Source organism: Ostrea edulis, chromosome 9 (genome assembly GCF_947568905.1).
Source record: "Ostrea edulis chromosome 9, xbOstEdul1.1, whole genome shotgun sequence".
Lineage (NCBI taxonomy): Eukaryota > Metazoa > Mollusca > Bivalvia > Ostreida > Ostreidae > Ostrea > Ostrea edulis.
The window spans coordinates 39883277-39906096 of NC_079172.1; the positions used below are offsets into that span (position 1 = coordinate 39883277).

At 35.6% G+C, this 22820-nt stretch overlaps 1 protein-coding gene across 1 annotated transcript; it reads right to left on the minus strand.

The window, feature by feature from the left end:
* Positions 1 to 970: 970 nt before the first annotated feature.
* On the minus strand, positions 971 to 15702 carry LOC125660476 (coadhesin-like). The gene is made up of 12 exons (XM_048892314.2): positions 15374 to 15702; positions 14848 to 14958; positions 12451 to 12558; positions 12204 to 12365; positions 11879 to 11989; positions 10245 to 10355; positions 9941 to 10120; positions 5111 to 5281; positions 4823 to 4993; positions 3890 to 4086; positions 2194 to 2356; positions 971 to 1676 (listed from the first exon to the last, which is right to left on the minus strand). The coding sequence occupies exons 1-12, from the start codon at positions 15453 to 15455 to the stop codon at positions 1603 to 1605; spliced, it is 1641 nt and encodes a 546-aa protein (XP_048748271.1). The 5' UTR covers positions 15456 to 15702; the 3' UTR covers positions 971 to 1602.
* Between the last annotated feature and the right edge of the window lie 7118 nt (positions 15703 to 22820).

Consider the following 22820-nt stretch of genomic DNA (forward strand, 5'->3'; position numbering starts at 1 on the left):
ATACTTAGATATTTTATTGAAAGTAGACATTAACCGCAAACTAACAACTCAACTGTATGACAAACGGGATGATTTCAGCTTCTCCATCGTCAACTTCCCACATTTATGTAGCAATATTCCATTATCACCTGCATATGGTGTTTATATATCTCAACTGATTCGATATGCAAGAGCTTGTTCTGGTTATAGTCAGTTTTGAAATCGAGGTAAGCTACTGACAAACAAGTTGATGGTACAGGGATTTCAACAGTCTCGATTGAAGTCAGCATTTCGCAAATTCTATGGTCGTTATAACGATCTAGCTCGTCAATACAACCTCGCATTGGGTCAAATGCTGTCTGACGTGTTTCATACCGATTGTTAAGCCGTTCTTGGCACACTGATTTTGACTGCGGATAACTCCGTTTACCTGATCAGGATATGGGGCTCACGGCGGGTGTGACCGGTCAACAGGGGATGTTTACTCCTCCTAGGCACCTGATCCCACCTCTGGTGTGTCCAGGGGTCCGTGGTTGCCCAACTATCTATTTTGTATTGCTTGTAGGAGTTATGAGATTGATCACTGTTCGTTATCTTCACCTTGCATGTTCTGCGTATGATGAATTTTAAATCGCAACAAGCTACTAACAAATATGTTGATGTTATAGGGGTTTCAATAGCTTCGTTTGAAAACAGCATTTCGCAAATTATATGGTCGTTATTACGATCTTCAGGTTATTGTACGAGTATATTCAACCGCGGTACACTTTGTTAGCAACAAAAATGCTCACGAGGTGTGTTATCTAGGAAAACATTTTTCTTCATGTTTTGATGAAGCATAGATTTATTGATGAGCAGAGTTTGTTATCAATACAGTTTGCACACTTTTCTTCTGTAACCTATGATATATGTCCCTCTGGGATAAATGAAGTCTTAACAATTGCACATAATCTATTTAATTGCCCAAATTATATATAATAAAACAATATCAGCACTATGTTATTTTCTTTGATTTTACGTTGAGACAAATCCAAAGAAACCCATGACATGGCATAATGATTAAGAAACTACAATGGACATCGAAACAACAACATTGGTCTACAAATTAAAAACAAAAAATGGATGTCAGTTTTGCAAACGTTTATTCAGCATATACAAGTGTCTGGTTACATTTTGTGATTGTAGCGACGGAAATGTAAATGTTTGCTTGATTTTAGATAGGTTTACACAAAAGTATTCGACGTATTCTTTTTAGAATTGAGTACAGAATATGAAGTTAAACAGTTTCAGATAAACCGTAAAAAAAGTCCTCCTGCCTGTCCTGTAGTAAACACGTAATATCAAAACTTCATTTTAGAGAAATCAGTCGATGACATCTTCCAAGTCTCCAAAATAAATCAAACAAACAACCCCCCTCAAACAAAACAAAAACAAAAACACATGAATGAATTCAACGCAAACTGATGCTAAACTTGACTTTGATGACATTGAAATATACAATACTAAAGAGTTTAAAGCTTTAACAGTACATTGCTACTAAAAAAAACCAACGTAAAATCAATATGAAATTTCTATTCTGATTACAATATGGCGTACTTAGCATCGCTTCCTCTGACGTCACAACTACATGAGCAATGTGTAGGCTGCAATTAATGACATCACGAAGACGACAATGGATGCAGCGCCTTGTACAGTTCCTAAAGAAAGAAGAGAAAATCGAAATATACACTGTACATTACATAGGGAAGAAAGTTCTTGATGTATTTTCTTTTCGACATTTATATACATTGATGACGTTTTATATAATAACAACATTCACTTTCATTCATATATCAATTCGATATATCCCAGCGAATGTGAAATAAAATGCACCACAAAGTATTTCATACCTGCTTCAGATGTGGAGATTCTATTGAACATATAGTTTAATGGCAAACTAACAATTCAATTTGATTGTATTGTTTCTCTCTGATTCTATGGGCCTGTATTTATAATGTTTTATAATGCATGCATGCAAAATTGTTCCTTGTTTCAATTCACTGTACCACGGGTAAAGAGCCATAATTGAATAAAAAGTATATGAAATATACTGGATACATTTATATTGACATTCTCCTATAAGCTCTAATGATTGTTGCATTTGATTTAGTTGTTGGTAAAGTATAAAAGACAACACATCCTAGAGATGGTATTCACACGAGTTATTCTGTTTACCTGATCCATTTTCTGCACTGCACATGGCGACATTGGTACATCCGGCGTATCCTTCCGTCTCATCGCTTCCATCTTCACAGTCCGAACTGCAGTCGCACTTAAATGAATCCTGGATACAGGTCATACCCCCGGCCTGACAGGTGAAATAGCCAAAGGGGCACAGCTGGAAAATGAAATCAAAATTTATCTCAAGGTGGAAAATAGGGATATATTCTGTTGCTGAGGATGAGGGTAGTTGGAAGCTGAAATAAAAGTAATCATTTTTTTTATATCTCTGAAGTCAGGATGAAATTATTTTCGATTCATGGACCCGGGAACTTAATCATTGATAGGTTTATAATGCTGAGTACGCTTCAGCACAACTTATTTCAGTTATATTGTCAGTAATGATCCTTCATTAACTCCACTTCATATTCAACTTGACCTTAGTTCCTTGTTACAAGGACAGAGAAATTATGTAATTTATAGCTGGGATCTCAAATGTTTCAAAAATATTGCAAACAAAAAATAAGTACATGTTCATTCGGTGTCTACATACAATGTACGTACATATCAAGGATAACCCATGGCTGCCCTAAAGATTATTTCCAATAGGGTCTTTTGATGCACGGATGTGGCGCTAGATAGAGGGTGACTGCACAAATCCTAAATTAGAAGGAGTGACCACAGACGGCCCACATGACCCACTGTTGTAAACCATTAAACTTTCCTTGTTCCCGGGAACAAAGAAATATATATAGGTTAGGGCTGGACATTTTAATAGTTTTCAAGATATCTGACCATATCCAAAATGACGAAGATGACGATTATCCCCTTGGAGTGTCTGTTACGTACAACTAAACCTGTCTTGTCACAAGGAATAAGAACATTTACGGTTTAAGGATGGGAAGTTTGCGAAAGCACTGGAGATGGGCTACTGGATTTTCCGTTATAGTACATTGTACCCCCTTGTCTGCAGAAAGAAGAAAATGCATGTATACTTTCATATCTATTTAACCCAATCAAACTATCATATTCCTGGTGAACCAAACAAGTAGTTTAGAAATAATTTTTTTAGGCTTTGTTAAATATTGGACCGCTAAAATAGCCCCAGGGCATTTAACACTACATAGAGAACGTATCTGTCAAGATTACTGATTAATGACCCATTGTGAAGATATTTAGAATATAAAATCCAATTTTTGATAATTATCAATTATCTTTTTAAAGGTTATGGTCCTTCATTTGAACAGATGAAAGGCGAAGATAACGAACAGTGATCAATCTCGTATTCCTATAAGTAATACAAAATACAGAGTTGGGCAAATATACCAGAGGTGGGGGCAGGTGCCTAGGAGGAGTAAGCATCCCCTGTCGACCGGTCACACCCGCAATGGGCCCTATATCTTAATAAGGTAAACAGAGTTATCCATAGTCAACATTAGTGTACCAGATGCGAGTTACAATCACTCAAGAATGCTTTAACGGAGCAATTTTTGAGAGGAAGTTAATTAAGTGAAAAGTTAATGATGACACCGCCGCTGACGATAACGAAAAACATGTTGATCACTTCAATCTTCAGGTCAGGTAAGCCTAAATAGTTCCTGCATTCAAAGAAAACTATCTTAAGTGCTAACAAACAAATACTCAAGAAAACCAAACAAATAAATAGCACAAAACATATCTTCCCTGATGTAGGAGAAACCATCTGATTTACCTGGTTGTATTGTCCTGGTGCTACGGTAGGGCAAGCGTCAGTGTTGCAGTCACCGTAATCTCCAGATGATCCAGGACAGTTTTTCCCGCCATTTGCTGGTGTTGGGTTATCACAAATCCTAGTGCGGGACCTCTGACCACCACCACAGGTAACGCTGCAGGTACCCCACAGTCCCCAAGCGCCCCAGGCCCCGTCAACTGCAAGGGATATCGGTGTGCAAGTTTTGTTATATTTAACTTCAGTGAAAAATCAAAATCTCCTCAATATGTTAGCATGATTAAAATTTCATGTCGGACCATGTGCATAACATTGATGCCGTTTTATTTCGTGCTTTTGATTATATTGATGATATTTTAAAATCTTAATACTCAGATATTCAAAACAAAATCCATATTTGACAGAGTTGACTTTTCCTCATGTAAAACTTTTGGACCGTATTTTGACACCGTCCATGGATTCGGTGGTCATGCAAACGTGAATCTCCATGATACATGTATCTGGGGACTTTCATGATGTATTGGCCTTACTTGTTTAGTGGATTTCCCGCTATGTCATCATTGTATTTCCTTGGAGGAAAGGAGGGATCTTAATTTCCACAAAATCAACATTCAACGACGGACGATAGACTTTGATAAGAAATATTCAATAGGGCTTTCGGGTATGTCAGTATGTTGGTGAAGTGGGCTTACATCTGACAACACGTTCGAACCACTTTTGATGAATAATTTGGGGCAACAATATCGGTCCCATGTAAAACGTTGATGACAAAACATTGTTCAACGTTTTATAGTATGTTCAACAATATCAAAAGTTCAACGAAAATAAGAGTTAAAATGAAAATATGAATTTGTTTGATTTTCATGTATGCCATCCGTCACTAAACTTTGGAATTTTAGATAACGTGGTGTGCTGTCCTGATAGAAGTAGACTTACTTATACAGACTTGTGTGTTACAATCTTGTGTGCTGTTGTTAGCTCCTACACAGTCTGCTCCGCCATATTGAGGCTGCGGATTAGTACACGTTCTGAAGCGGTCTTGAGTCCCTCCGCCACAAGTCACTGTGCAGGTCTCCCAGCTACCCCATGAAGCCCACAGACCGTCAACTTCAAAGGACGATACAAGGCAAATTCAAAAATTTGTTTTTTAATTGTTTAAAGCAACAAGATGCAAACTTGTACGTCTCCTTGACCATCAAAAAGCGCATTTAGTAATGACATTACTTGGACATGGGTTGGTATTGCATGTCTGTGAGCTGGTGGAATCCCCGGTGCAGTCTGCTCCGTTATATTGAGGGGCAGGGTCTGAACAGGTTCTCGTCCTCTGCTGAGTACCACCTCCACAAGTCACAGTGCAGGTGTCCCAGTTACCCCAGCTACCCCAGTTACCGTCAACTATAACACACAAAACAGTTCATAGCGTCATATTCTGAAACTATCCTAATAACAAAGGTTATGCGTCAGAATGAAAGTTATAGAATATGTGTACATTTAGTGATGATGAATTTAGATTTGCTGTACTGAGCTAAAATATGCAATTGCAATGTAAAATGGACCAAAGAATTCGAATTCACAATCAATGAATTAGCTACCTTACGCTTTACATCGTACAACTAATGAGATGTAACTAACGTCAGTTACAGCTTCAATCTAATTAAAATTATATCCTTTGATCCGCTCATCTACTATCGCTACACAAGGTAGCGATAGATGAGCGGATCAAAGGGTCTAATTTCAATTAGATTGGTTACAGCCTATAAGTCGTCACTGGTGTAATAATAATAGCCATTATTTATCCAGGATGACACAAATTAGCACATACATGTAGCTCGCTTCCATTGTGGTCCTTCATTAAAACATATACACAAACATAGAATTAACATTTAAAATTAGTATCGAAATATGTATACATGATATAAAAGGAAAGAAAAAAAAGTCATAGCATAAGACATACATAATTAGTAATAAAATAACATCTAAATATGAATACATGACATAAAAGGAAAGCAGAAAAATAGCATAAGACACACGCACATGCACGCACACACACAGTGTCATATCACAACTACATTATTTGGCACACCTGAACAAAATGAGAAAAGCACGATGTTTAGGTACTACTTCTATTAAAATATTCCATCAGATACACAGCTTTAAAAATGTCAGCTGAACCAGAGTTTCGAATATTTTGAGACAGTTCCAACGAAATGCAGAAGAGTAGCTGTATGAACGTTTTTAATTTTCAGTTTTAGCTCTTGGTAAATATAATAAATTAGACATACATGTATAATCATTCGACCTGGTTTGGCGACAACTCGCATCTCTTGCATATTGAAACACGTTTAGGTTTGCAATTTGATTGTTTAAAACTTTGAACAGAAAGACAACTTCAATTAGCATCCAGTTCAAACAAGACAAGAGGCCCAAGGGCCTAGAATCGCTCTTCTGATAAATTGTACAACCCCACCATTTCTATTCTTAGCCTCTTAGTATTCTAAATCTTTAGTTAAATCCTAAGAATTCAAAAAAGTAGGTCAATGTGACCTACTTTTTGGTTTACACATTTTGAGAACCCAAGAAATATCAACTGACAAAGTTTGATGATTTTAAGCCAATTAGTATCTGAATATTGAAATATAGCTGTCAAATTCCAATCGTAGGTCATGGTGACCTACTTTTTGGTCAGCGAACTCCGAACATGCAAGACCCATCAACTGACAAAGTTTGATGACTGTAGGTCAAATAGTATCTGAAATATATAAATATAGCCGTCAAATTCCAAAAGTAGGTCAAGGTGACCTACTTTTTCGTCAACACCCTTCAAACATGCAAGACCCAACAACTGACAAAGTTTGATGACTGTAGGTCAAATAGTATCTGAAATATATAAATATAGCCGTCAAATTCCAAAAGTAGGTCAAGGTGACCTACTTTTTGGTCAACACCCTTTGAACATGCAAGACGCATCAAATGACAAAGTTTGATGACTGTAGGTCAAATAGTATCTGAAATATATAAATATAGCCGTCAAATTCCAAAAGTAGGTCAAGGTGACCTACTTTTGGTCGACACACTCCGTTGACTCAAGATGCATCAACTGTCAAAGTTTGATGATTGTAGGGCAATTAGTGACTGAAATATATAAATATAACTGTCAAATGCCAAAAGTAGGTCACAGTGACCTACTTTTTGGTCGATACACTCAGAAGACTCATGATGCATCAACTGACAAAGTTTGATGATTGTAGGTCAAATAGTGTTTGAAATATAGTAATTTAGCTGTCAAATACCAAAAGTAGGTCACGGTGACCTACTTTTTGGTCGACACAAACCGTAGACTGAAGACGCATCAACTGACAAAGTTTGATGATCCTAGGTTTTACAGTGCCCAAAATATGCATCTAAAATTGAAAATGTGAAATTTGAATATCTGCAAAATTCAAAAAGTAGGTCACTGTGACCTACTTTTTTTATAAATATGTTTCAAGGCCTCAAGATGCATCAACTTACAAGATTTGATGATTCTAAACCTCTCGGTATTTGAAATAACAACTTAAAATATATCTATAAATGATAAGCCATAAAATTCAGAAAGTAGGTCACGGTGACCTATTTTTCAGTTGACGCATTTCAAGGTGCCATGATCCACCAACTGACAAGTTTTGATGATCATAGGCTTCAAAGTGTCCAAGATATGCATCAAAATTAATTTTAAAATAAATACCTGCAAAATTCAAAAAGTAGGTCACCGTGACCTACTTTTGAGACAACTTGACACAAGGTCCTAAGATGCATCAACTGTCAAAATTTGATGATCCTAGTCCTTATAATGACTAAAATATCTAAGATTTAAGGAATTAAAAAAAAAAAAAAATTTAGGTCAACTTTGAAGTGACCTTGAGACCACGCCCTTTGCCTCAGGGTAATGCCTTGAACAATTTTTAATCTACAACATATCCTCATCCTTATGTGTAAGTTTGGTGATAATCTGCCCTGTGGTTCTTGAGAAGAAGATTTTTTAGCAACCACTACTTTTGTTTGTATTTTCCTGATTATCTCCCCTTGTTAAAGGGTCACATCCCTCTATTTAGTATGTATGAAAGCCCTTGGGCCAATGATACCCTGTAACAAATTTGAAAAGAATTGGCCAAGGGGTTCTTGAGTTATAGCCCTTTTTCTAAAAAGTTTACGCACACCGCTCACCGCACACCGCACAAATGGCCATAGCATTAGCTCTTTGAGCCTTTGGCTCAGAAGAGCTAAAAATAAAAAGCCAGTAGAGGTCCTGATTATCTCGAATATTTAAAAGTATTTTTGCTGCCCTCTTTTGCAGCTTGAATTTGGTTTCTAAATATAGTTGATTTTGTACGTTACATCAGACACAGGCTGTCCAGCACGCTCTGACAATGTATAAGGGCTAATCTTAGGGCTAAAATTACGATAACGGGCTAAAATTAGGAATTTCATAACGAAATTAGGGCACTTTTAGACATTTAAATGGTCTTAATTTCTCAATTTTGACAATAAAGAAACTCACAAAAATACTCTCCGTGCAGGAAGGGCGTCTTTCAGCTATTATTGGTTATAACCTTAGTAGCCATTTCTTTCTCACAAAGTTACAAGCAATAAACAGCTTGACACATGGATTCACTGGTCAAAAGGACTCGAGCCACGAAGACCCTGTAATGGCCTACGCTTGGGGTGAAATCTAAAGTGTCTTTTGCTGATTTTTTCTATCCTCGATTTCCATGTATACTAATTAAGTTTGAATGCATTTTCAAAATTGCTAGAATAGAAATATATTTAAAAAGATAGGAACTGACAGGGAAAATAAAGGCCCCTTTTAGGATTTCTCTTTGAATCTAACATTTTTAAAGAAATTTTAGCAAAACTAAAAAAAAAATTGGGATTTTAAAAAGGAATTTTTGAGCCGTTGGACAGCTTGCTGAGACAGCACAGCAGTGAGTAAAATGTGTGAAAACAATACTATCAAAAACTTTTATAAGTGTATTTGGTGGCATAGAATAACTCACTCTCTTTAGTATAGCCAGTTGTCTTACAATTTTCTTTGAAATAAACTCCATGTGTGCATCCCTTGATAAAGTGTTATCTATATAAACACCTAATAGTTTAACCGGCTTCACAAATTCAATTTGTACACCATTAAAATCTATATCTAACATTTGGCATTTCCGCAACCTTTGTGATTTTTGAAGATTTATACTGAGTTTATCTTTAAGCATCCGTTCTGCACCCAACTTAAAGTCCTCTTGCAGTTTTGATATAATTTAGTATATACGTATTTGATGCAGTATTCCATTCCAAGTGTTACTGTATACAGATTTTTTACGCTGTGTTATTTTCCCCTGCACATTAGAAATGATCTCGTCCAGATCTAAATTCGCTTAAAGTTGTTTTTGATACTTTGAATGAATGAATTTCAAATAAGTTTTAAAATCGCCGATATAGAATAAGGACGAAATGGGTGAAAATAGCAAAGGGTTGAAAATCCTTCAATATACAATATCATTTCACAATACTAGTAATCATAATAAGAATTTTGCGGAAAACTGAAATTTCCTTGAAAAGAGAAACACTTCTCCTAGAAAAAAACCCAACCAAAACCCCACCCACCCAAAATAGAACTAAAAATACCCACACACGGGGCTGTACACCAGGACACGCAGCCACACCGCGGAGCTGTACACTTGACCAGACACGCAGCCACACCCCGGGGCTGTACACCAGACACGCAGCCACACCGCGGGGCTGTACACCAGGACACAGCCACACCGCGGGGCTGTACACCAGGACACGCAGCCACACCGCGAGGCTGTACACCAGGACACACAGCCACACCGCGGAGCTGTACACATGACCAGACACGCAGCCACACCGCGGGGCTGTACACCAGACTCGCAGCCACACCGCGGGGCTGTACACCAGGACACACAGCCACACCGCGGGGCTGTACATCAGACACGAAGAACTCCAGAGTTTCCTTCATTTCTACAATGCCATAAGTCCAAATGTTTAAAATTAAACTCTACTTACTTGGACAAGGATTTGTATTGCAAGATTGTGAATCGGTGGATGATCCAGGGCACTGGTCACCTCCCCACTGCGGGGCGGGGTTTGTACATGTCCTTGATCTCGTCTGTGTCCCTCCTCCACAGGTTACAGAACAAGACCCGTATGATCCATAAGATGACCATCCACCATCGATTGGAGGTGCTAAAAAACAAATCGATGTCTTAAACCATTGAACAACTTCTTCATATCACCCCATTTGCATTTCGTTCATTACAATGTAGCTTCTAAATATTTTTTTTTTTCTCGAAAAGATTAAAATACTCACTGTTCTTTTTACACATAAACTGTAACTCTCCACTACAACTGCCGTCATTCCATTTCCCACTGTTTGCGTACATCAAAGCACAGTCTTCGTCCCCGGAGTTGTTGGGCTCACCTAAAGGGAAATGCATACATATGCCAGTTATTTAACTTGCTGTACGGAAATAGATACGACGGTTATTTAGCTCACCCGAAGGGAGAGAAAAATACGCATCGTGTCAGATCCATCGTTGCAAACCACGACTGAAACGTACTCTCCTCTCCTCTTTCATCCGTGGATCTCTTTGTGGGACAATTTCTTCGTTTCTCATAAATATGCATGACGAGAATGACGTAATCCTTTACCAATAGAATTCATTCTTAGCCTTAAATGAAAGTTTCTGTCTAGCACGGCCACGTTTAACTTGTATAACAGCTAAAATGGCTTTGGAAATGACAACGTGACTGTGCTTTTCCGCAATTACAGTAAACAAAAATCCTACAGATCGATGACATCTGAACAGTTTCACAGTTTATTTCTTATATATGTCGACTTGTTCCTTAATTTCATAATAAAGGAGGGGGAGGGGTATTACCAATACATAACACTTGTCGTCATTTCATTGGAAACGCCCAGTAGCATAGAAACTTCCCACCGCCTAATCTTAGTGAAAGAAAAACATCATTATTCCTCTTTAACTATTAATACACCGAGACGTCAGCTTGTTCATAACTGGCAATGTCAAACACACCCTGTACACACACGGATTCTGGGTTGTTTAGTTTACCACAGTAGTGTAAGAACAGACGTTCTGATTGGTCAGGAGTAATACCCGCATTCTATAAACAGTTTCAATCTCCGACTAACTTTTGCTCGGAAGCTCATCGACTTGCCGAATTACTTCTTGTATATTTATGAGAAACGAAGAAATTGTCAAGCAGGGAGCTAAGGGTGAAAACAGAGAGGAGCGTACGTTTCAGCCGTGGCTTGCAAAGGTGGTCAGATCGGATTCACAAATTTACATTTATCATGAAAGTAACACTTTTTTGGGGAAAATATATCTTGCTTTAGTAGCTTCTGAAATCCATGATAATGATTACTATTTATCACATGCAACATCCCTAACAAACATTTAAAAATAACCACTATATTGAGCTATAATAGTTTAATGCTGTAAAAAATGTAATATTTTGATTTAGCATTAATCAAACTTTGATTTTCTATCAATAAATATTTGATTTTAATGCTCTGATAGTAAGACCTTTAATAAAATATTCAACTACAGAAGATACACTTTAATTTACTATAAAAAAATAAATTCTAGAAGTTGACTTGATTAAGAAACGTTGTGTTTTAATAGCTTTAATACATGTTTAGTACATGTGTGTCTTTGATAATATAACATAGTAGAGTAGATAATTTAACAATATGAACACTATATATATCTTTAAAATGTATATACGATTATTTGATAAATTGATATAGACAATTATATGATAAAAGTAAAACATTAAATTACTATTAATAATAACGGCACAGCCTGTGATACTCTGATTTAAAAAGGTGGAAACTTTTGAGTGCTTTTCTATAGTAAAATCTTTGGTATTATAGTTGAGTATGATAATGATTGCTTATTCTGGAGCTATCTTGTATACAACCTGTACTCCAGTTGGTATAGCTCCACGAAAAGACACCGCCGGACCACGCCCACGAGCCCTCCTTTGGTCCGTCAAAACCGCCCATCCATATATCGTTACCGTTCAGTAAACCTGTAGAAGAGTTTTTGATTTTGTGTGATCTATAAATCTGATATCGGACTTTTGTTCAAGTTTATGGTACTGTAAGTGAAGTATGGTATCATATTTCGAACAGATGAAATTACACAAAAGTTATTAAGGTTTCAATGTTGCGATTCTACTTGATAAACCCGACATAGTATCTCAAGAATTCACGAAAAACAAATGGTATGAGAGCGACATTTACCATGGACGTATGAATTTTCTGAGGAGTCCTCGATGTTCACCAGGTTAGCTGAGTTGGCCTGACAGGTCTGTAAAGCATTGGACCATCTGACTGTCGACGTGAACAGCTTATAACATTTACCGTTCCTGAAACTCCAGGTTGAATCACAAGCATTTAATGCAGCTGTTTATAAAAAAAAAAAGTTGATTAAAAATAGTTCAGATATTAGACAGGTACTCCCAAAACGAAAGAGGAAAATTATACTTACTAGTTTGTTCACAGATGTAGGCCATGCTGCGACTGCACGGGTAGTCGTTCCATTTCCCGTCACTTAACAAGCTGGCACAGTCTTCTCCACCGGAATCGTTAGGCTCGCCTTTGATAGAGATTATGAAAACTTAACCTTTATTTTGAAGGGGGTCCACTTGCCTTAACTCCTATACTATTCATCATCTAAGCTACAAGTTCATTCATCCATAAAAGAAAACTTCTGGAGGATCCCGAAGGAATACTCGTTATGATGACGTTTTACAGTTCACACCCTCAGGTATTTTTCTAAACTAAAATTCATCTTTTAAAATTTCCATTCTACTTCGGAATTCCCAGCTTTTAAAATAGACATACTATATCTATCAACATTCATACGAGCATTGTTCGCAATACGCCAGTTTCGAGATACGAACTCTTCTGTGTAGGAGGTGCATTTAGTGGAACTTTGAATGACTAAGTGGGACAGAGTGGACCTACAGTCAGCGAGTAAGGTGATGAAATGTATTAAAAGCGGTTTCTCTTTTAATATGTAAATGTGGGAAATACAATATACTATCGAAATAAATGTTTTACTAAAGTGGAAACATAAAAACAATGTCATATTTGCAAGTAATGTCTTAGATATGGTACTTATGACCAACGAAATAACGTGATATGATAAGAATTCTATGTATTTAATTACTCCCTAAATACTTATAACTTACTTAGTTTGTGTATCAGTCGAATTCGGGTGATCTAACAGTGTATGAGAAACTTACTGAGTACATTCACTTACGCAGTGATGAATATTAGTCCCACTCCCGCGTGTAAACAAATTGTTTCGCGCCTCACTATATACGAGAGTTCTCCAAAGGGAAATAACTCGGGTGTATCTCGAAACCGGCGTATTGCAATGCATTAACGAAGAATCGACTACCTTTACAATTTGTAAAGATGCAAGGCGAAGATAACGAACAATGATCAATCTCATAACTCCCATAAGCAATACAAAATAGATAGTTGGGCAAACACGGACCCCTGGACACACCAGAGGTGGGATCAGGTGCCTAGGAGGAGTAAGCATCCCCTGTTGACCGGTCACACCCGCCGTGAGCCCTATATCCTGATCAGGTAAACTGAGTTATCCGCAGTCAATATCAGTGTGTCAAGAACGGCTTAATAATCGGTATGAAACACGTCAGACAGCATTTGACCCAATGCGAGGTTGTATTGACGAACTAGATCGTTATAACGACCATAGAATTTGCGAAATGCTGACTTCAATCGAGACTGTTGAAACCCCTGCACCATCAACTTGTTTGTCAGTAGCTTACCTCGATTTAAAAACTGACTATACGCAGAACAAGCTCTTGCATATCGAATCAGTTGAGATATATAAACACCATATGCAGGTGATAATGGAATATTGCTACATAAATATGGGAAGTAACAAGATGTGTTTGTGAAACACAAATGCCCCCGATAATGGCCAATTCCAAAGATGGTCAAAGTCACAAGGACAAATATCTTGGTACTAGTAAAAAGATCTTGTCACAACAAATGCTCATGTGCAATATTAAAGCTCTAATATTTACCATTTAGAAGTTATGACCAATGTCATTTTTTTTTTTAAAAAGTAGGTCAAATGCCAAGGTAAAAAGGTTTAGTACCCTCGGAAAGGTCTTGTCATAAGGAATACTCATGTGAAATATCAAAGCTTTAGCACTCATTGTTCAAAAGGTATTTACAAGGTTAAAGTTTGTGACAGAATGACGGACAGGACATAAACAATATGTCCCCGATCTTCGATCTCGGGGGCATAAAAACATTGGATATTTAAATATATAAAGAAAAATATAGTGCAAATTCAATATAACATAAAACAAATAGAAATAATCAAATATTGCAACTTTTGATTAACCTTATACATTTATGTATTTAGCTATATATTTAGTTACAATACTAGTACATGGTATGAAATATTAATTGTGAATAAATTTTTACTGAACCCCAGTGCCTGTTGCACAGAGTGTGCTTTTTTAGCTGCGTGTGAAAGTGTCGTGCAGGGATAGGTTTCAATTTTACCAAGGCAGAATTATCGTAAATTTGTATAGCACATTATCTAATTAAGGCAATTACCCTAAACTGTTTTACATGTAAAACAATTTTTAAAAAAACGAAAACAAAGAACAATAAATACATAGAAAACCACATATAACAATAAAAACTGAGGTGCTTTGTTTTAAAATAACTGTACATACATACATACCGAATTACAGAATAAATGCAAGTTTAAAATGTTTTAAGTTTTTTTTTTTAAATAAAAAGCTAATGAACCTTTAAATGTACGATACTGAGGTCATCTTTCACAATATACCGGAAACAAATGACATTTGTACTTGAGCTATTCATTTACCTGTGTTCCATTTGGTGTATGACCAGGACTGGATACTGCCGTACCACAGCCAGTGACCTTCCGTGGACGAATCGGAGCCACTGATCCAGAATTCGTTTCCGTTGGCGAGATCTTGAAAAGTGAATCAAAGCTTCGATTTATTAATCATTAAGCTATGCATGTACCACATAGAATAACGTTAGATTCGACTTCGCGTTTATGATGAATTGGTGTTAATCATTTTTATGTCAAATTATTTAGTCTCAGACATGAGACATGGATCAAAAGTTTTCTTGATTTGAGGAAAAATGCGTATTTCTATTTTGAAAGAGTTGTCATTCTTTTGGTAGTCTTCATACACAAAAAATCCCAAAAAACAAAACACACACACCAAAAACAAATAAACAAATAAAAGATAAAGTGGTAGTAATGATTAAAAAATACCCCCCCCCCCCAAAAAAAAACCAAGAAAATTCGAACCCACAAAAATTATTGATTTTACACTATATTTGAATTTTTCTTGTCTTGAGTGATTTATCTCCCTTACTGTGAACAAAGGTTTGCTCGCCGTCGGAGCCGACGTCCACTAGGCTGCTGCCAACGGTCTGACATGCTTTCAGTGCGTCCATCCACGGCAAGGTGCTGGTATACAGGCGATAACAGTTCTCCCCATATTTGGTCCAACCCGAGCTACACGTCACTGCGGAAACTCGGTGTTCTGTAAATGATTTTTGATATGCTGTTACGTCTAAAGAATCTGTGGCTGGTAGGAAAATTGCTTATAACAACACTACAAATGCTTCTTTATTTGTGTATATGTGATTAACGTAAACTACTGTACATTATGATACGTTGTAAAAATTTTACAGGCAGCAATGACAATCAAATATAATTATGTAAAGATTTTCAATATGTTGAGAATGTGCAGTAATCTGGATGCAAGGTTTCTGAATAATGATACATCACGATGGAAAATCACGTGATTATGGCATGGTCTATTACTCGGAAAAATGGCGACGAAGGAAGTCGCAGTTTTTTGTTTTCAGTCAAAAACTTTCCGACCGCCAAAAAAAAACAACCCACAAAAAACCCAAAAAACCCCAAACAAACCAAAAACCATGTCAATGTTCTCTGCTTCTATCATTTTAGTATAGATTTGTTCTTGAGAAAATCCTTCAAATGTTGATAACTATATAAAAGTTATGTGACAATTCGTTATTGATAAAAGTGTTACTTATTCGTTTGATTTTTTCCTTGTGTTAACTTTCGTTTCGTCGTCATTTTTCCGGGGAAATAGGTCATGCCAAAGTCACGTGATTCGCCATCGTGATATGCCAAATTGCCAATGTTGGTAAATATACCCCTCAGAGACCAATATTTTAGGAATTCTTTGAATTAAGACCTTATCATGAGCCGAACTGAAAAATCTGTTATTAAGAAGTGTTATTACATCACGACACTTCCTTTTCGTGTGTCAGGAGTTGCTTGAAACTTGTGATAGTCGATATTTCTATGACATTTGGTTTTATTGACAAATTTTCAAAGTTGGTGAAAATGATCACTCTTCAGACTGCAAAAACCGAGGTCCCGTGTCACAGCAGGTGTGGCACGATGAAGATTCCTCCCTGCCCAATGGCCATACATCTTAAGTGCCGAGCATATATAGGCCAAAATTTTACAGCCTTTCATTGGCAATGGTAACTGCAATAATGTAGCCCTATCCGATTTTTTTTATTTCTGACGTTTTCGGGATAGGGCTACAATTTTATAGGATCTTCGTAATGGTGCAAAATAATTTTATAAATAAACCGATAATAAGCTCCGTGTATTGATCCCTAATGCTGTTTATACCAAAAGGAGTACAAACTTTTTGCTTGGGTATGTCCAATAAAGGTGTTTTTCATTTATCGCGAGATCTCGTACGTGGATCTACTGAAAAACCTAAACATTGAAAATATGCGCGAAAATGTAGTTACTCGTACCGAAAGGAAAATCATATGGTTGCAGAAATAATTTACACTCTGCTGTTCCCCTTTTAACTTGATATTAAATCTAAACCTTTTTAATACTGCCGAAATAGTTTTCTCCTCCGTACTTGTCCATTGATATAAATACTACCTTATATGGCATATGTAAATAATTTGACAATCGGAAGTTGAAACTTCAGTACATCGAACATGGCGCACAAATATGAATCGAGAAATTGGAATATATCGAAATTGTTGAAAACGGTAGAATTGAGCCTCACAAATCGTAAGTTGCAGGTTGTAAATTCATATATTGACTAAGAAACATAGAATATCATTTTATTTACGTAAAGAAAGTCAGCAAATGTTTAGAATGATCGAAAATGTTGCGGGAGTGAATCACTCCCGCATTTGCACCATTACGGAGACCCTATAGAGTTGCAACCCCCCCCCTCCCCCCCTCCGAAAAAAAAATCGGAGAGGGCTACATTATTGCAGCTACGGCAATGGTGACGTCTCCATAATAATTATGAGTGAAGAATTCTTGTGAGGGACGTTAAACAGTATACAATCATCAACCTTGCATATATATATATATATATATATATATATATATATATATATATACACAATTATACATGTACATTGTACGTATATGATTAAGATAATACATGTATCTATGTAAGTATTAGAATAATACACGTGTTCTGTGATGATTTATTCTGGAAACATATTTTTGAAATATCTACAACTATACACAGTCGGTCATTGTGTGCATTGGAAGCTGGACGCCGGTGTCTAGACTAATTAATTACCATCTTCCTTTTCAACAAAAAATGTCAATTCTAAGTCAATTTATTGTAACAGTCATGATTCGCTTGCTGATAGAACGTACGGTGAGACTGTCAAAAGTTAATTGTTGGAATTTGAGTTCAAGGATCTAACTTCACAGAGCGCACTATGATCTCATCCTCCGGATCTTGTTTCTGTTGATTCTGAACTTCGTCGAACATGTGTGAGATATACACTCCGCGAAAAAGCATGGACCTTGATCCATAGTTTTCATTCCGAGGATTAAATAACCTCAATCCTGATCCAAGACCATACTACAAGCACAACGCTAGCAGATGTTAGAATCACAGGTGCTTGTGGACAGGACTTCCGGTACCCCCCTTCTTTTATTTTTAAATGTTCAATTCCTTGGGTATTTCGGACCTATTATTGATAATATATGTAACTTCAGAGGTTATCTATTTCAATGGAATACACAAATTTCGCATAGAAACCGTTTTTAAAAATGTTATATCACCGATCATATATTATGATCGGTGATATGACATTTTTAAAAACGGTTTCTATGCGAGATTTGTGTATTCCATTGAAATAGATAACCTCTGAAGTTACATATTTTATCAATAATAGGTCCGAAATACCCAAGGAATTGAACATTTAAAAATAAAAGAAGGGGGGTACCGGAAGTCCTGTCCACAAGCACCTGTGGTTAGAATGGATGAGTTTGGGTGCCCGAGTAATGTAATAGTTGATGGTCTCAGTTTGCACCACCAGTGCGGTGAAATGCGTTCAATCCTCGAGATGTTATAGCAGTGCTATTATGCGAGAGGACATTTTAGTCGCCTGCTTGGACACGTGGGTTTTCTCTCTTAAAGGGACTGATTCATGATTTTCCCCAGAATTTTGTTTTTCACTTTTAATGATCAAAATTTACTGTCTATTGTATTTAAAAGTTTCACAAAACACTAGGGTTATATATTATGATAGAAGCTCATTGTAGAGAGTTTATTATTTGTTTGCAAACAAAGATTGGGGTATAATGGGGCATGTTATTGTGTATGGAATTTTCAAAAGAAATGGATATCGATCTAGGTTTTTATATTTATCATATTCCAAGTTCCTTTTTAGGTAAAATGTGCCATTTAAAAGTTAAATTTGTGACTGTGCCAAATTGAGATGCTTTAAATTACAACATTAGCAGTTCACTGCATGGTTTGTTTGTAAACATAAAAAGACCGGAGTCTTTGTTTACATAACTCAGAGTTAAGACTTATAAATATTGCTCTTATCCTTGCATTCAGAAGGTCCAAATTTTGGCTGTCAACATTGAATGAGTTATATTGTTAATGTTTAACATCAAAAGTGAAAAATATATAATTTTTTTCAAAAACCGTGAACCAGATGTGAGGGACACATCGCATGATTCCAAAGTATACAAAATTATATGCATTTTGCCTTGTCTATACACATAGTTATTGATTCCAATAGTTAGAAATATAGTTATAATTAGTTACAAAACGGAATTAAATCTAAGCCCGACCCAATTGCAAAAAGCAAAAAAAAAACAAAAAAAACAAAAACAAAACAAAAAATAACTGAGTCGCAGAGAGGCATTAAAACCAGTTTACATTGTGACACATGTTTTCCGATTGTTGTAAACAAAGTATTAACATTTCATGTGTGATTAATTGTTGTTTTACGTCATTTTTGATAATTTTTTCTCATACAGATACACCTCCTGCTGTGGGTGAAATGCCAATAAAAAATCTACATTGTTTTCAATAAAAGAACTATATAGCAACGTAGAATTTTATGTCCATTGAAATATTAGTGACCTACCATGAACAAGTATGGAAATGACCAAGATGGTCAACTGTCCGACCTTGTATAAAACCTGTAGAAAAAACAACACAGCTCAGTTACTAATGATCAAGTAATGTATAAACATATTCTTTCTCTTTTTGTATTGCCTTTATAAACAAATCAGAAATTTTATCATAAAACCCGCAAAGATTTGATGCTATGGATAAATTGCACTTGCTCTCAGACATGTTGATTTCAGTATGAACCCCCTCAAGTTCTGTTTTAATTCAAATATTGATTAATTAAATTTTCGGACATAAAGATGTTAATTTCTTGAGTTTCAAGAAAGATACTTTGAAAATTGAATAGTTACGGGGAAATTTGATGTTTAGAATTTATTGATATTATAAGTGCAAAAAGGTCACAACTGATACAAACACACCTTATGAAAATTTTGTTTGTTAACTTTTTAAATTGAAATAAATTTATTATGAAGATTTAAGCATGCTAATTATAAGAAGCGTATATTTAACGCAGGTATGTGTTGAATTTGAAGTGCAAACAATTACAGTTAAATTTCATCTTTCGCAGTAATAAGCACTTAGATACGCGATTTGTCTCCGGATTTGTAGATGATACAAATATATTTTGCCCTAGTACTTTCATCCTCAGGAGCGAACATTCTTAAGTCAAATTAAAGAATTAAATAAAACTATTCTTACTCTTTTGGATTTCATGGAAGTTTTGAAAGTTAATCTTTTTGAGTAATAAAATTTCGAACTAAATAATTAATTGAAATTATTCTTACTCCTTTGGGTTTAATGGGAATTTTGAAAGTTAATCGTTTTGAATGATAAAATTTAATATTCGAGGGATCAGAAACAATTGTACTTTTGTATCAATCTATATTACATGTACTAAAATTAATTTAAATTCTAATTTTTGATATAAACTTTAATTAAAACGTTTAACATCTTACCATTGCTTTCTTCCGATATATGTCGGTGGTCTGAATTAAGCTGTCGTTTTCAGGGGGTTTAATATTAGAATTATAGTACTGTAATTCTCGTTATTTTTTCAGGGTATAAGTAATCTATGAATTCCATCATAACAATATTATCATTGCATCTTTACAGATTAAGGACAAGGCAGATAAAATGTGTATTCTATGATTATATATATATATATGTGAAATGTCATTACATTTTAATTCCTATTTTTGTACACCATGACCAAAAGCCGAACCATGTATTATTTTCTTCATTCTTCTTGTAAATTTTAAATCCCCACAGAATTGAAAAGAAAGTAAGAGAGAAATATTGTTGCAAATTCTTTTCTTTAACCATCAAGTAGATTTAATTTTACTATGTTCAACAATGAACCAAAGAATCTTCAAATAATTTGCAGAGTATATTTTTATTATCTACATATACTTATGACAAAATCGGAAACAAAAGTGCTTTTAATGAGACAGGTGGTAATGGAATTTCCCTTTTTGCACTGTTACGGTTGTGCTCAAAAGCTGAGGAAGAATATTGTTTAGAAAGCAAGATACAAAAATCTCATGAGAAATTCGTTTTAAATCAAGAATTGCAATATAAGTAATGTCTCTTGTAAACATTCGGACATTGACGTGATGGAGTCCTTAGTGAGGAGTGAGATCGATGAACTTAACAATTTTGTAGTTACATGTAGTAGAGACTAGCAACTAATCCTAATTTTGAAAATTCGTGAATTTGGTGGATATGGTCCCCCCCCCCCCCCCCCTCAAAAAAAAAAATCTTAAACACGTCTCAATCAATGACCGAACATTTTGTATGAAAATTTGGTTTTTGGTCGATAATTCAAAAATTCGATCTATAACATCCTACTTTTTATGGTCTTTCCTACATTTTTGAGGCAAGACATTGCACTGAAAATACTTCTAAACTTACATGTATTTTATCCTTCAAATTTATTTATGATGACGACCATGGTTCGATTACTGCGTAAAACAAATGAAACTAATTTATTTGATTAAACAAACTTCGATTTTAGGAGCAGAAAGGTGAACACACATTGATAAGCACTACGACCTTAATTTTTCTGTTTGTTTTGTAATTCCCCTTTAATGTAGAAAACACAACTACATTTGTAAAGGAACTGACAGTATACAGCACTCTACAGTACGGACCGCCTTAACGTGACAGTATACAGCACGCTACAGTACGGACCGCCTTAACGTGACAGTATACAGCACGCTACAGTACGGACCGCCTTAACGTGACAGTATACAGCACGCTACAGTACGGACCGCCTTAACGTGACAGTTCAGGCCGCTACAGTACGGACCGCCTTAACGTGACAGTATACAGCACGCTACAGTACGGACCGCCTTAACGTGACAGTTCAGGCCGCTACAGTACGGACCGCCTTAACGTGGATATTGTATGTTGACATGACCTGTAGATAATAAATTACATGTAATGGGATAACTGACAACATTGAAGTACTTGGATAAATATCACAAAGCAAGATTATCAAAAACATACTCCTAATTTAATAGAAATATTCATGGTTTTCAAAATGTTAATTTATATAAATACAGATAATAGGCACATTTTGTTCTTACCATACCGTAGCTATTTACGTTTTTAATGTTTTTTTTTTTTTTGTGTAATGAAATTGAAATGAATATTTATTTAGCATACAAATCGAAAATATCACCACATGTGTGAAGGCAGTGCTATTGTATTGTACTGTATATACTTGAAATAATATTGAGTTTTAACCACCTGATTGAAATAAGACATTTTACCAGCTACGCTATTATGTACACATACATGTAATTATGACAAAATCGGCAAGAATGGTGTTTTAAATGAGTCAGGCGGCAATAATTTTGTCTTTTTTGCACTTACACAATCGTCTTAACAGATTTTGGGGATTATTTTTTACGTTTGTGCTCAAAAGCTGATGAAGGAAATTGCATAGAAAGAAAGATACAAAAATCTCATGAGAAATTCGTTTTAAATCAAGAATTGCAATATAAGTAATGTCTCTGGTAAACATTCGGATATTGACGAGAAGGAGTCCTTAGTGAGGAGTGAGATCGATGAACTTAACAATTTTGTAGTGACATGTAGTAGAGACAAGCAACTAATACAAATATTGAAAAATTGTGAATTTAGGCGATACGTTTTTCTTTCGAATTCTGAATCAATTAGCCTGAAATTTGGTATGAAAATTTTGTGTTTGGTTAATAATTCAAACATTTGAAGTAATTAATACATTTTATTTTTTGTGGTCTTTCCTACATTTGTGAAAGACAGTGCACTTCTAAACTTCTTTTATCCTTCAGATTTGTTTATTTTGAAACCCCTCTATTTTAAGGTTATCAAAATCGGTCATTATTCATTTCTATAAATTAATAAGGACTATGACCTTGTTTTT